The 14,873-nt window shown below is 43.3% G+C and overlaps 1 protein-coding gene across 4 annotated transcripts in view; it reads left to right on the top strand.

The window, feature by feature from the left end:
- Positions 1-14,873, top strand: part of SORCS3 (sortilin related VPS10 domain containing receptor 3) — a 563,192-nt gene that overhangs the window by 534,349 nt on the left and 13,970 nt on the right. The window contains exons 25-27 of one of the 4 annotated variants that reach the window (XR_013233573.1): positions 3,024-3,129; positions 11,482-11,694; positions 12,440-12,536. Coding sequence is in view for 3 of the 4 variants with exons in the window: in XM_077349660.1 (XP_077205775.1) it covers positions 3,024-3,129; positions 12,440-12,515 (182 nt within the window). In the remaining variant the exon portion in view is untranslated. Of the gene's footprint in view, positions 1-3,023; positions 3,130-11,481; positions 11,827-12,439; positions 12,537-14,873 lie in introns of those variants that run through there. The other 3 variants (XM_077349660.1, XM_077349662.1, XM_077349659.1) reach the window with 3 other exon arrangements.

Raw genomic sequence — 14,873 nt, forward strand, 5'->3', positions numbered from 1 at the left:
TTCCGAATCAAAAACGGTCCGAATCAGACTGTCACTACTTTTAAAATGGTCAAATCAAAAAGATTTGGCCAAATAATGGCCGAATTGAATCGATTTGACTGAATCACCAAGCCGTTGACAGCCTCGCGCCTGCTGCAGCCTCATGGCTGCTTCTGTTTTTTCCCCCCATTTTTCCCCACCTTTCCCAGGGGCTGGGGAGGGTCTTCTCTGAGTCCCCTGCAAGTTTCAAGAAGATTGGACCAAGGGGTCCAATCCTAGGGGCTCCCAAAGAGGGTACCCCTATCCGTTCCATTGGATATAATGGAGAGTTATATTCTTTGGTTTTAACTTGATTCCCCATAGAGTTCTATGGGGAATGGTCTTTGGGAGCCCCTAGGATTTGACCCCCCTGGTGCAATCTTCCTGAAACTTTCAGGGGACTCAGGGAAGACCCTGCCTGAGCTCTCCTGCAGGTTGCAAGAAGATTGGACCAAGGGGTTCCATCTTAGGGGCTTCCAAAGAGGGTGACACCATGTCCCATAGACTTTAATAGTGGGGAAAAAATAATTTCAGCAGGTTAATTGCCAATTTCCTGGTTACGTAACCTGCTGAAATTTGTTTTCCCTCCATTAAAGTCTATGGGAAATGGTGTCACCCTCTTTGGGAGCAGAACCCCCTGGTCCAATCTTCTTGAAACTTGCAGGGGAGCTCAATGAGGGTCTTCCCTGAGTCCTCTGAAAGTTTCAGGAAGATTGCAACAGGGGGTCCTGCTCCCAAATAGGGTCTGCCAACATTCCCTCTTTGGGAGCCCCTAGGATGGGACCCCTTGGTCCAGTCTTCTTGAAACTTGCAGTGGAGCTCAGGGAGGGTCATTAAGCAAAATCTAGGCTATCTAGCCCAGTTTCTGGCTTTGGATGAGCTTTGAATGACTCTCTGGTTCTTGACTATTTCTCAGCATCATAATATATCATGGTTCCTGACCTTGTCTTGGCTTTCATTCTTTCTCTGGTTCCTGACCTACTGCTCAACTCTGGATCCCTCTCCTGAACCCGAATCGAACCAAATCTGGACCCCCTTGCAAAACCCTAATTATCATAGTCCTAAGTAGAGCTGAGTTCAGGAGCTGGAGTGGGATCCAGAGTTGAGCAGTAGGTCAGGAACCAGAGAAAGAATGAAAGCTGAGACAAGGTCAGGAACCATGAAATAGTCTGATGCTGAGCAATAGTCAAGAACTAGAGAGTCATTCAAAGCTCATCCAGAGTCAGAAACTGGACAGTAGTCAAACCGACAGAGCTTTGCAGTGGAGCACAGGAACCAGATGTCTAGGCAGATGGGCAGGGAACACACTCATTGCACCCACATAGTAGCCTGGCTGAGGTTTCGCCTTAAGTATTATCCAGGGTCCTCTTAGCCCCGGGATCAAAGTGCTTGCAGCTAGGTTCAGTCTTCATCAGAGGAAAGGCCTTCAATTGTGCACCATCTATTCTGACAGTGAGCTGACAGTCTTGTTGCCAAGCCAACACACCTTTGCTCCCTTTGATGCTCCAGCGAGCTGTCCATAGCAGGTGACACAGGACATCACATGACTGGCATGTAGGGCTGAATCTTCTCTTGACTGGAGCTGGGCAGTTCATCATCTTCCAGGTCTGGCTGACCCCAATTCTCTGCTGTATCCTTGGAGGTTTAATCTGTGCCTCCCTCCTGTGGCCCTGCTATAGATGCACCAGACCCAGGATTACCCTCCAAGAGCAGCAAGGGTTCAGGCCGACCCGTAGCAACATGATCAGAGACACCCAAGGAACAGGCATGACAACAATAATCTATGTTCTCACCTGCAATATCAGATCAATGATCGATCTAATTCAGTATCCTGTTTCCTGTAGTGGTCAACCCAGAGAATGATTTATTTTTCAGGGTTGTATTTGAAACATGATGGTCAAGGAACTCAAAGAAGCCCATTCCTGCTCACTAAACTAGTGTTCTAAATAGGGATGTGCACTCAATGACCCCAAACACTTCCAAATTCCATGAGTAGCAAAAATGTATCTGCTGGAATTTCTGGAGTATTTCAGCTACCAGGTGCCAAGACAGGGATAGAAGAAGGTGGGATGCACAACAGCTATTTGGTGGAATCTTTAAATGTAAAAGTTATGTTGTTTTCTATTTAAAGCCCGCTGTCCAAAATAAAAAATAATGGCATTATTTTCTATGGGTAGATCTGGCCTCTATACTGCCTTTGGGCTCTTTATTTTTTTAATGGGTTGTAAACCCAACCTCCAAATCCAAGTCTATTTGATCAGCTGCAAGCCTGCTTCTCCAATCCCTTTAAAATTTTAAAGGCTCATCATTTTCTGTTGCTGTAGGCCTCTTAGAAAATAATGGTCCTATGCTGCTGAGCAGTTGTTTGGCAAGGCCAGCTTCTTATCCTTCCATCCCTCCCTCCCCCCCTCCTGCTCTGGAAGATATCAGTGGCCCTGGGAAAGAAATGAGAGGTAAATAGACAACTGGAGGAGTATAGATCCTAGGTTGGATCCTAAGGAGAATACAGACTTTTCCATATTGGTTTCATTTAGGGAGAATTAACATGTGAAATACCATGGGGCTGAAATGGCTATTTGACTACAGGAGATAGGTTCCACACTAAACTTGTACATTAACAAGATTCCAGTGAGTTCCCCCCCTTGCTTAAGTCGGTCCATCATGAAGCAAAATCTAGGTTATCTAGCCCAGAGGGGGGGAATCTTCCTTCAAGTGCCGGCCAGCCAAAGAGATGAGGTGGGACAGTCTTCCCACAGTTTGTCTGCGCATGGCCTGCAATTTCCTTTTCATTACTGTGTTGTCTGGAAATTGCAGCCTTGTGTTCAAAGGGAGTGAGATCAATTTCTTCCATATGAGTTGTGTTTTCTCACACAGCATGTACCACATGTCAGCGATAATAAAGAGGAGACTGCAATGAAAAGACAGCCATAGTTTGCCTCCCTCCCCACCCTTACTCCTGCAGCTAATGACTGGCCAATATAACACAATGTTCTTCCTCTTGCCAGCACCTCTCGTCGACTCTGGAGCTGGGCACAGCAGTTCAGCAATGTTGATGTTGTTGTCGGTAGTCTTCGTGGGTTTGGCTGTTTTTTTAATCTACAAATTTAAAAGGTATGTTGATACTCCTCCAGAGAACCATGAGGACTGAAAGAAAGGCTGGCTAAACAAAACTGGAAAATGTACTGTGGGAAAATGGTCTCTTTACATTTTGGTTTAAAGTCTGAGGAAGGATCAATTCCTGGTGTGGGCAGTCAGTAAAACTGCCCCAACTCTCAGGGGGTGAAAATGGTTGGATGTCACACAGTATTTTCATCCCAGTCAAACGTGTGAAATAGGATGGAACATATGCTAGCCCTCTGAGCAGATCTTTTCTTGGTGTCCTGTTCAGAACCCAACTTCACCTGCTGAGAATAGAAAATGTCTATTTCAAAGCAATGTTGGAAATCTGTACTGAATCTTATAAAAAGTTATCCCCTCTGCAGTCCATTCTCCCACAGTGTACAGGAGCAATTTTGGAATAGGATAGATCTGAATATGGAGGCTGGAGATGGATTTAAAGAAACTCATATGATTGGCACTGCAACCACCTTATAATGTTTCAGCACAAGACTAAAACTATCCCCCCCCCCAGGCTAATTTTCCCACTTTATCTTCTTTCCGGTGGTGTCTTAGACCCTCATTTGTTTGGTTTTTATTCTCCTACTAGAGGCCAAGCCCATTGCATTCAGGAATACAGTGGGTGCTAGATTGGGGGGGTGGGGTGAAGAACTCTGTGGATGGCCTCCCCCTCCCCCCAGGACCTGTAAAAGCTGCAGGCAAGTGGTAGGGAACTCACCGGCAGGGGCGGCTCTCACATGGCAGGAATCTGCAGCCTACGAGCCTCAGAAAAAAGTGGAAGGAGGAGGGGGTGGTCAGGAGTGTGGGATGGAAGGCAATTGGTTGGATGCTGGACAGACAGGCAAGCCGGTTGGAGGAAGAGGCACTCAGGGGTGGGACAGCTGCCCTGATTGGGTGTTAAGAGCTGAATGGCACTTAAGCCATGAGACACGTTCCTCCTCCAAGCCCTTGCCAGAAATATATTATGTGGAACAGATGTGCCGCTAGTTTTGTGTAGGGTTAGGAGTGCGGACCTCTAATCTGATGAGCCGGGTTCGATTCTGCACTCCCCCACGTGCAGCCAGCTGGGTGACCTTGGGCTGGCCACAGCACTGATAGAGCTGTTCTGACCAAGCACTGATATCAGGGCTCTCTCAGCCTCATCTACCTCACAGGGTGTCTGTTGTGGGGAGAGGAAAGGGAAGGCGACTGTAAGCTACTTTGAGACTTCTTCAGGTAGAGAAAAGCAGCATATAAGAACCAACTCTTCTTCCTCTTCTACTGAGCTGCTAGCTTTTAGTGCTATGCTTCTATTTAATTGAATTTGGTTGTATTTTTTTTATCTTGTCCCCAAATCCTGAATGAGACAAAAATGCATTTGGATTACACTAGGATTGTATGTATGGCTAAGCATGGGTTGCTGCTAACAATCAACCTTCCCACAGCTACCAGCTTTTGGAGATAAACCCACCCTGCTTTCAAACTTGCCAGTGTTACCTCTGGCATCATATATCAAACTGTCTTGAGAGGCATTAAACTTTCTTTTCTTTTTCCCAAGTGTTGTTCAAGCAAGCATTATATGCTGAAGGTGTGTTGGGCCAGACTTACAGTCAAATGTGCCTCAGGAATTTACCTTAAAAACACTTTTTCAGTCAGCACTGAGAGGGAGGAGGTGGTGCTTCTGGTTTCTCTCCCACCCCACCCATGTCAGCAGAAAGCAGATAGAGGGAGGCTTTTCACCCTTTTTCTCTGTCTCCATGTGTGTTAGGAAGGATATGTGGTGTGAGACAAAACAGGCAAAAAACTACCACTCTTCTGCTGGCAAAAAAAGGGGGGGGGGAACCTGGAAGCTCTTTATCCATCCTCGATGTGCTCCTTCTCAATGCAAAGTAAATGAATGACTTTTTAAAACTAGTTCCCACTAGAGTTGTGTACCAATTCCAGGGTCTGGGACGGCAGTAATTGAAGGTAACCACATTTTCTCTGATCACAGTTCTCCCTCTTCTCTCAGGGCACTCCAGAATTTCAAACACATTCAGCAAAGGGCCTCTGATTTACTAGATCTTGAAGTAGGTGAGTTTCCCTCACATACACTGCAGACAGGGCATACTAAAACAAATGATAGGAATACCTCTTGAGAGAAATGGGAAATACCAGTCCTTTGGCTATAATGGGATCCAGGAATGCCAAATGGCTTCTATTGACTCCATTCAAATACATTCTAGCACACAAAAGTTGCAAACAAACTGTGGAAAAGGTTTGAGATTGCTGTTCTGGGGACTAGAACAACAAGCACAACAATGGAATGATGTCCCCTAAGACCAGATAAACTGGTCTGGGACTGGAATGACAGACTCCACAGTGGAATCACAGGCTGTGGAGGTAGATAAATTGATCTGGGAATGGAATAGGAGCCTCTACAGCACCTGGGAATGGAATCCATGGTCTGTGAAAGAAATGATGCACTCCATAGTGGAATGATGATCCCTCAATCTGTGGTATCAGTGCTCTGAGAGAGTAATGACAGACCTCAGAGTGGAATAGCAACCTCTTGATCTGGAATCCATGTTCTCACCCTCTGCTAATACGCAACTCTATCTCCCAGAAACCATCATTCCACTTTGACGGCTGTCATTCCCATCCTGGAACAGTTTACATGGTTCCTGAGATTGTTATTCCATGCTTAGAGGAGCTTTCTCCAAATCCTTTCTACATTTTCATTACAGGGTTGCCTCTCCTCTAATGTATTTCAGTTGGCATTCCTGACTCCCATTATATTTGTTCTTCTAAATGGACAGCCAATTCCAGGGTCTAAGACAGTCATTACCTGCCTCTGCTTCATGACCTTGGTATTCTCTGTTGATCTGTTTTCTGAACACTTGCCAGACCCTGCTTAGCTTCTGAGATCTGATGAGACGGGGCTAGCCTGAACTATCTTGGTCAGACTATCCAGGTCAGGCCAGGTTCTATCATTAACTATAATGCTACCAGATTTGCACAGAATGCACAGAACACATTCCTCCCTTTCAAGACCGCTACCCCCAATTTCAAGAACATTTAGCAACAGCACACCATTTTATCAGATCTTGAAATAGGCATGTTTTACACATGCACATTGAAGACACTGTTCTTTTCAATGGACAGACAGTTTCAGGGGTTGGGCAACAATATTGAAGATAATTCTAAGGATGAGTGAATGGAACTGTTCTCTGTGCTCCTCCCTGTACTGCTGCTACCTTAGTAACCATTCAAAGTTGAAAACAGTATGGATTTTTTTCCCCAGGAAGCTTGTTTCATTTCACTAAGAATTACAGATTACTAATACTGTTCTGGGAAACAACTGTAACAACCCCAACTGCTTTTGGCTCAGGAATTCCATGATGCAAACCTCTCGTTCTCATGTCTGACCGTGAGTCTGGCCATGCACTAGTGTCAGGCATATCATCATCATCATCATCATTATTATTATTATTATTATTATTATTATTATTATTATTATTATTATTATTATTATTATTATTATTATTATTATTATTATTATTATTATTATTATTAAATTTTTAGACCGCCCTTCTCCCAATAGGTCTCAGGGCGGTTTACAACATAAATAGTTAAAACACAATAAAATCCCCATAAAAACCCCAATTAAAAGTTACATATAACATATCACATAACATATAGCGGCGGTGGTCACAATTCTGATCTTAGTTCAGCCTGGTAGAGAGAATAATGTTCAGAAGAGGGTGGCACCAATACAATACATCTAACCATGATCTCGGTGTTAGAGATCTCAATATTGGAGGGGATCCTCTGATGGATTAGTGGGAGAGCTGCCCTGGCCTCAACCATATGCCTGGCGGAAGAGCTCCGTCTTACAGGCCCTGCGGAAAGCTGGTAGATCCTGCAGGGCCCTTAGCTCTTCTGGGAGCTCGTTCCACCAGGTTGGGGCCAGGACTGAAAAGGCCCTGGCCTGGGTCGAGGCCAGGCGCACATCCCGTGGGCCCAGGACAACCAGTAAATTCATACCTGCAGAGCGGAGTGCCCTGCGGGGGGCATAAGCAACCAAGCGGTCCCGCAGGTTGACGGGACCCAGGCCACATATAGCCTTAAAGGCTATACCAATACCTTGAATCTGATTCGGAAACAGACGGGTAACCAGTGCAGATGATGAAGCACCGGCTGAATGTGGGCCCTCAAAGGTGTTCTAGTGAGGACCCTGGCAGCCGCATTTTGGACCAGCTGTAACTTCTGAGTCAAAGACAAGGGAAGGCCCGCGTAGAGCGAGTTACAGAGCGAGTTACAGAAGTCTAATCTGGAAGTGACTGTTGCATGGATCACTGTGGCCAGGTGGCCAGGTGTTCCGAGGACAGGTAGGGCGCTAGTAGCTGGGCTTGGCGAAAATGGAAAAATGCCGTCCGAGCTACATTGGTGACCTGAGCCTCCATAGAGAGGGAGGCATCAAATGTCACTCTCAAATTCCTGGCAACTGGTGCAGGTTATGCCCTAAGGTTAATGTTGCTCAACACCAAAGATGTCATTTCCATGACCTACTAAGTCACACCAGCCAATGATGTGGCTTGAGAACAAATCTTCATCATGAGATGTCTTAAGCTGCTTGTCAATTATTCCTATCTACACTATAGGAACCTGCATTATTCCTGCCAACTTTATTGCCTAACCAATCATTCAGACCAGTTGTAGTAATTAAAACTCTTTCCCCTAAGAACCATATAGAACAGGTTTTAAAAAGGGGAGGGGAAGCAGTTTGAAGGGGAAAACAAAACATTCCTGCTTGGCCCCAAAAGGTAACTAACAAATGCCACATTATTCAATAAGGAGAGGGGGTGGGCCAGCTTACAGCAGAAGCCTGCATGAAGGTGGTGGAGCCCACATATATGAAGGCTTCATTACTTCTTTCCCATTGACTGGCCTCCATGAAGCCAACAACCCAGCCTGACTGACCCTACCAATCCCTGTTTCATTCGAAATATGGAGTGTGTCCAAAATTTTCATCCACTTCTAAAAGCTTGAAATGTAATTGTAACTGGTTTTAATTAATATGTTGTACTGAGAATTTTGTTTGATGTGTGTTGTGGGGAGAGGTACAGGAAGGCGACTGTAAGCCGCTTTGAGACTCCTTTGGGGAGAGAAAAGCAGCATATAAGAACCAGTTCTTCTTCATACGACAAAAGAATCTTGGAGTCTTTGCAGTGGGTTCAAGATGGAATGAAGTTGTTTGTGTTGTCATTTTTGTTTATTGGAAACATGATGTAAGCAAGTTTTGCCACGCTTTCACAAACAGAGGTGGTTAATGCCACTAGGAAAAGTCCTGGTGGGTCAATAGCACAGAGAGCTCTTCCCCCATTGAGGCCACTCTGAACCCAGGATGGCCTAGGGCAAGGAGGATGTGAACCACTGCCACTATGAGTTGACCGCACCTGTCTTTTAGCCCCACTCATGGCCTTTGCATTCATGAAGCCAGCAGCCACTTCCATGCACCAAACACAGATGTTGCTACTACTTCAAGGCAGGCACAAGGCACAGCTGCCACAAGGCAAATGTATGCTGTCTCTCACAAAGTATACACAAGTTGCTGCCAGAAGCCAGTAGCTCCACCTACTCAGCCTGCTGGTGCAAGTTCCCCCTGGATGCAAGCTGGGTTAGATCCTACGTGACTCTGCTCTTTCCTTTCCTCTCCCTCACCTCCCCCATGTTGGGAGGCAGGGGCCTTTATCTCAGGCTGTTTTTTGCCTCCCACTTCACAAGCAAAATATTTTCAGCCTATCCAAAGTGGACGTATACCATACCATAGCATGCAAATTCTGTTCTGTGCCTCTGCTGACCAAGAACAGGTCTTTTTTTTATGGTGCCACATCACCTTTGGAATGCTCTTCCCCATAAATTGCCTGGCTTCAGATTACTTGACTTTTAGGTGCCAGGCCAAATGATTTCTTTTTTTAATTGGAATTTAAACAGAGGGGTTCCATCTTTTAAAGCTGTTTTCTTGTCTGCTTCCAGCCTGGGGACACTTTTATCAAAACCAATTTGGACTATTCCATTTTATGTAATTTTATGTCATGACTTGGTCTTTTCAAATTAACTTGGATTGTTTTATTGATGTGTTTTTATTGGTATGATTTGGTTTTTATTGGTGTGAGTCACACTGAACAGGCCTGGATAGGCTGCATATGAATTTTCTAACTAAATACATACAATTGGGCATTTTTGTACAGAACAGTTTAGTACAGATAAGTGACTAGATCAATGATGAGAACGTTTATGAAAATCTCACCATCCAGATTTCTCCTCATATTTTGGATTCTGAATTGCCTGATCTTGTTTCTAAAGAAGCACCAGTACCTTAATGATCTGGCATTTTTCCCATTTCTTAAGTCATTCTTCTGCTTTCATCCAGTCTCCAATCTGTCTATGCATTTGGTATCCGTCATTCTTCTTCTTTTTGATTTATGGACTTCATTCAGGCCAATATTGCACTCAGTTTGCCTTAGCTTTCAGCTCATTCCTTCTTTTTTCTTACAGGTTACTGATGCAGTCCATCACATATTAAATCACAGAGCAAAAAAGGCAGCTTGAAATGATCACACCAGGATTCCTTTTTGCATTGTGATTCTATCACTGCACACACATAGACATGTAATGCCACAATACAAACTGGAATCCTGATGTGGAACCTCATAATGCCTTTTCTTTGTCTATGAATTTAATTGGTGTTAATATACACTACAGTGTATCAGTTATCTGCAAGAAAAACAAAAGGCATAAACTGAGAACTGCCCACAAATATTTACCACTTCAGAAACGGATTCAAGTTAAACTGGAAAGCTGATAGAGTAGAATTTAGAGGAAAGTGCCCCTAACCAATGATAAAAGAATTGATTGAATCCATAATGTGACTCTACCAACTGCCTCAAGAGATCTGGCATGCATCTTTTCTTCCCCAGCACATCAATTAGATTTGTGGACAGAGCTTCCCAGTGTCATTACTGACATTTCTCCACCATGTTTTGACCAATAGTGGCTCTTTCCCATTGTTTGCAGCTCTGTGGCACTATGCTGACTTTTTATGTCTAAGGATGAGCTCTGAACAGCTATAAATCTATTTAGTATTCCCAATCCCAGCATCTTCCTCTGTGAAAAATAATTTCTGCAACACTTCCAATAGGTCAGGCAGTCAAAGATGCTGAGGCACTGGAACATCTGTTTCCATGAAAAATGCACATGTGAAGTAGCTCTGTCAAAATCTGGCAGCTCCTTTGGAGTGCAACTCCATGAGGCTGTGCCATGTTTGGAGGAATGAGGTTACTCATCAGAGACCCCAGTCACAATTTCTTATCTCAATTGTTATGATGAATGTCCTAAACAGGAGGCCTAGAGAATGCAGAGAATAAATCTGGTGCTACCACAGCCTCCTTCTCATTGCTTTCTGCCTGCTCAGTTAAGTATTGTTCAGTGAAAATAACAACTTAGGGTGCATCAACACAATGAGGAATATGTATTGTGAATTCATTACCATTTGGGATGCAAAAAAAGTATCTACTTGGCTTTCTTCCAGATGCTGAAAAACATATGACAGTAGCTGCTCTATGTTTAGGAATTATACTGCTATATGTTATAGTGAATATAACAACTACAGTGTTATTTTTTTTTGGGGGGGGGGGCTCAGCCAGCAAAAATTCTCCTGGAGGCACTATGAGAAAAGTCTTAGTTGCAAAGGGCAGATGACAGTAAAATATTAGAGATTTGGAAACAAGTTTGAAAATTTGCCTATTTCTTTCTAGACGGCATCCTAACCCACTTGGACTGCAATCTTGTTGGGGGGGAAATCATAGCAAAGCAGGCTTGAAGACGGTTAGACAAAACAGGGGGAAACTTAGAAGTAAATGACTGGAAAATTACATTGAGTGTGTGCTCCAAAAACTCCACTGTGGTCTGGAAGCACAGCAAATAAAATAACCGTTATGCACTTACAAGGAGGAGGCTTTATGCACATACAGCTTACTTTCCATTTTCACTGAAGTTGTCTTGTAGGGTTTTACTTCAAATCCTGTGCCAGCACACTATGCTCTGCATACCAATGACAAAAATCAGATAATACTGCATCGCTGAAATTTCTTTATTTCTTTTCCTTTTTTGTGTGGTGTGTTTGGTCTCTCCTTATTGGTCAGTTTCACATTGGAAGTGATTTTTTGAAATTGTAAGTAGAGATCCTTCAAGCTGCATTTACTCTCGGGGTGTCATTTTAGCAGAATGTTAGTGGTTCTCCCGCCTTCATTGGTGTACAAACTCCACTATGGCTTACCTTTTCCATCTTGTCAATTCCTGAAGATTTTTTTTTATCTCACCCAGACTGGCTTGCTCAGTAATTTGCATGCTGGGAGGGGAAACAGGTATTGGAAAGTGATTTGAGTGGTGAAGCGAGGAAAATCTAAAGAAAAATAAAACCGAATGGATGTGCACAGTGAAAGTGAGGAGAAATGCAGGAAAAAAAGGAAACCTGAGGGACATACATGGTAAAAGCAAGGGAAAGCACCAGTGCATAAAAGACCAAGGATTTACAAGGTGCATCTAATTTTCCCCTCCTTCCTACTAACCAATCTAATTTTAACTGCCTTTGGCTTTCCCTCCTTCCTTCCTCCTGGCAGTCTCTGGCCCAGTAGTTAAGTGAGGAACCCACGAGGACATGCAAGGAACCCACGAGGACATATTACTTTCCCCTGTACCACCATACTTTTTCTCATCCCTTCCTCCTAGCAGTATCCATATTTTTCCTAGCCCCCTTTTCTCATTCCCACCCACCTACTAACCAATCTCTTTGTACACCTTAAATTACATTTATTAACTTCATTTTCTCCATAATGGGGTCCAAGATAGCATATTCTTCCTTATTCTCACAATTTATTCTTCTTATTAACTGATGGGGTGATTATAATGTGTCTTAGTTAAATTTTAAGATTTTAAAGCTTTTATTGTGAAATTATTTTTCAGAGAGGGGTGGCCTAGAAATCTAAGGAAATAAAAATCAAATAACCATTAGGTAGGTTAAGCTAAGAGAGAGTGACTGGTCCAAAGTCACCCAGTGAGTTACATAGCAAAGTGGGGATTTGAACCTGGGTCTCCTAGATCTTAGTATGGATCTCTGTCCACTACTATACCACACTGTCTTCTAAGAAGTCACTTCTGAGGAACAGTAAATGCACATCACCTAGTAGTTGCTGTGATGCCTGGCTCCAGCAAGTCTTACTTCAATGTCCAAAAACAGCCCTGAAAAGGATTATGTCCCTTCCCCACGCTTTTGTTTTTGTAGAAACCAAGACTTGAAGGTTTTTGATACTGTTGGGACTGCCCAGCAATGGCTACAACAGTTCCTGAGAAGTTATTGAGAAGGCATTTATTTCTTAAAGGTACAGGCACTTCTGTTGTTCAGAAGTTTTAACCCCTATGTTTTTGTTTTATTTTGCATCCAGATAGATTTCCAATTGAAAACTAGTAACGGAAATGATTTTTCCTACCTGGGGAGTTTGTTCCAGGGGAGTTTCTAGGCCATGGCAGAGTGTACAATTGGGAAAGAATTCTTGTTCCAACACCTCCTTCTCAGTGAATATATATATATGGCAACCAAAACATTGTTAAAATGGTTTATTTAAATGACTGATCTGCATAATTAAATATATTTAAATAATTTAAGTGCAGGCTTCAGCACAGCAGCCGAGGCTACCAATATTTGAGAAACAATACCCTGCCTGAAAATTTGTCCAGCAAAATCCAATTTACCTAAACATGAAGTATGTCAAGAGTTACCAGTCCCTTTCCTCAGTGTGCAACTCTGGCAACTCTTTGGATGATTGTGCACAGCACCTAGGACATTTTTTCCTCTTACTACAATACCATAAATGATGGGAATGGCCAATCATCCTTACATGCCTCAAGGTGCTTGCCAATTTGCTGTACTGTATTGAGAAACCTTCCATGTATTGAGAAACCTTATGATCCACCTGAGAAAGACCAGGCCTATGCTCCATTTAAACAACAATGGCTGGTATACCACAGCACCAATGGTTCTATTGACCATAACACAATGTTTTCAGGTCGGTTTTTATTTCTCTCACCTGTTTGAAAGTGTCCTGATGGGACAGGAGAGAGGGCCAGGAAATAACTGAACAACATACATTATACAGATATTTCAGCCTGTTAGGGCAATTTCATGTGTGAATCCATCCAAAAGTGCCATCCACTGAGTAAAATTGATTGTTCCCATAACTATTCCGGGGGGGGGGGGGGGGCTAGATTAAAACTCTATGTATTCAAAACCCCTGAAGAGGAGAGGGCCCATTTTTCAACATGAATTTTATAAATATTTTCAAAATGTTATGGTCATTTGCCCTTTAAAAGGCAATTTTTTACTTTACGAAAAAAAAGATTTTCATGGTAAGCCTTCTGCTATCTTGAATTTATTCTCACTCTTCCTGTATTTTCCATTTACTTCCATATCAAATTTTCCTGCCTCTCTGATGAACAGATGAGCACTGTCAGTGCTGTATGTGTCCCCTAGGAGTTTAACAATAAAGCTGTATCAATGCCAGAGATGAGTTTAAATAAGAAATGCCAGGTGGAAGCCCAGATGTGCTCTGTTAACTTTGTGGCCTTTTCTATGATGGGGACGGACTGCTTCTCTGTAAGTGGCATAGTGAGGCAACTACCTGTTGTGCCTGTCATCCACTCTATTCTAGTAAGCAAGAACCCTGCATATCACAGCAGATAAATATAGGGCAGCAAGCTCAAGGTGCAAAGAAGGAAAAGAGGAAGCTGCCACTTGCCATTGCAATCCCTTCCCACCCAAGCCTACCAGAGTATAATAGATCCAGTTAATACAGTCTTGAACTTATGAGACTTGAACTCACACCCCATGTCATAGTCTTACAGTGCAATCCCTAAGATACACCCTTTTAAGTACTTAGAAGTCAGTAGGATTAGAATGTCATAGCTCTATTCAGGATTACTGTGTCTGCTGGGCTACTGATGGAAATTCATTTTTTTCCATAGATATTTTTCTTCTGCTTTTCTCAAAATGGCTTTATATCATTCTTCCCTCCATTTTATCCTTAACAACAACCTTGAGAGACAGGTTAGGCTGAGAGTATATGACTGGCCCAAGGTCACCCAGTGAGCTTTCATGGCAGAGCAGAGATGAGAACATGTGTCTCCCAGATCCTAGTCTGACATTCTAATTAATATGCCATACTGTTCACTGTATTGGAAATATGGTAGATACAGTCCCAAGAACTCTGAACCCTACATGCAGTGGACTGAGAAATACCAGCAACTGCCAATTGTCCAATTGCTTGAAAGCACTTGTAATCAAAGGGAGCTCAGCCCGTTTTCATAAAGCTAGTCTTGGGAGAAACTAACTCAACAAGTACTGAAATTGTAATATTATACCTGTAGATGTAGTGATGGCCACTAGCATAGATTCATGGGGGACAGGAGTATCAGTGGTTACCAGCCATGATGAGAACCTCCATATCCAGATACAGTAAACCCCTGAATTCCTGTAGTATGAAGCAGCACCAAGAGAAGGCCTTGCCATGTATGACCTGCTTATTGTCCCCACCCTGGACTACCATGTAAAACAGGAACCTGGACTGGATGGATTCCTGGTTTGATCAAGATGGGCACCTTTTACATTCTAATACTGTGTATAAGAAGTGCTGCATCTCAGTCCCCAGATTGGCCACATTGGT

This window comes from Paroedura picta, chromosome 8, assembly GCF_049243985.1.
Source record: "Paroedura picta isolate Pp20150507F chromosome 8, Ppicta_v3.0, whole genome shotgun sequence".
Taxonomy (NCBI): domain Eukaryota; kingdom Metazoa; phylum Chordata; class Lepidosauria; order Squamata; family Gekkonidae; genus Paroedura; species Paroedura picta.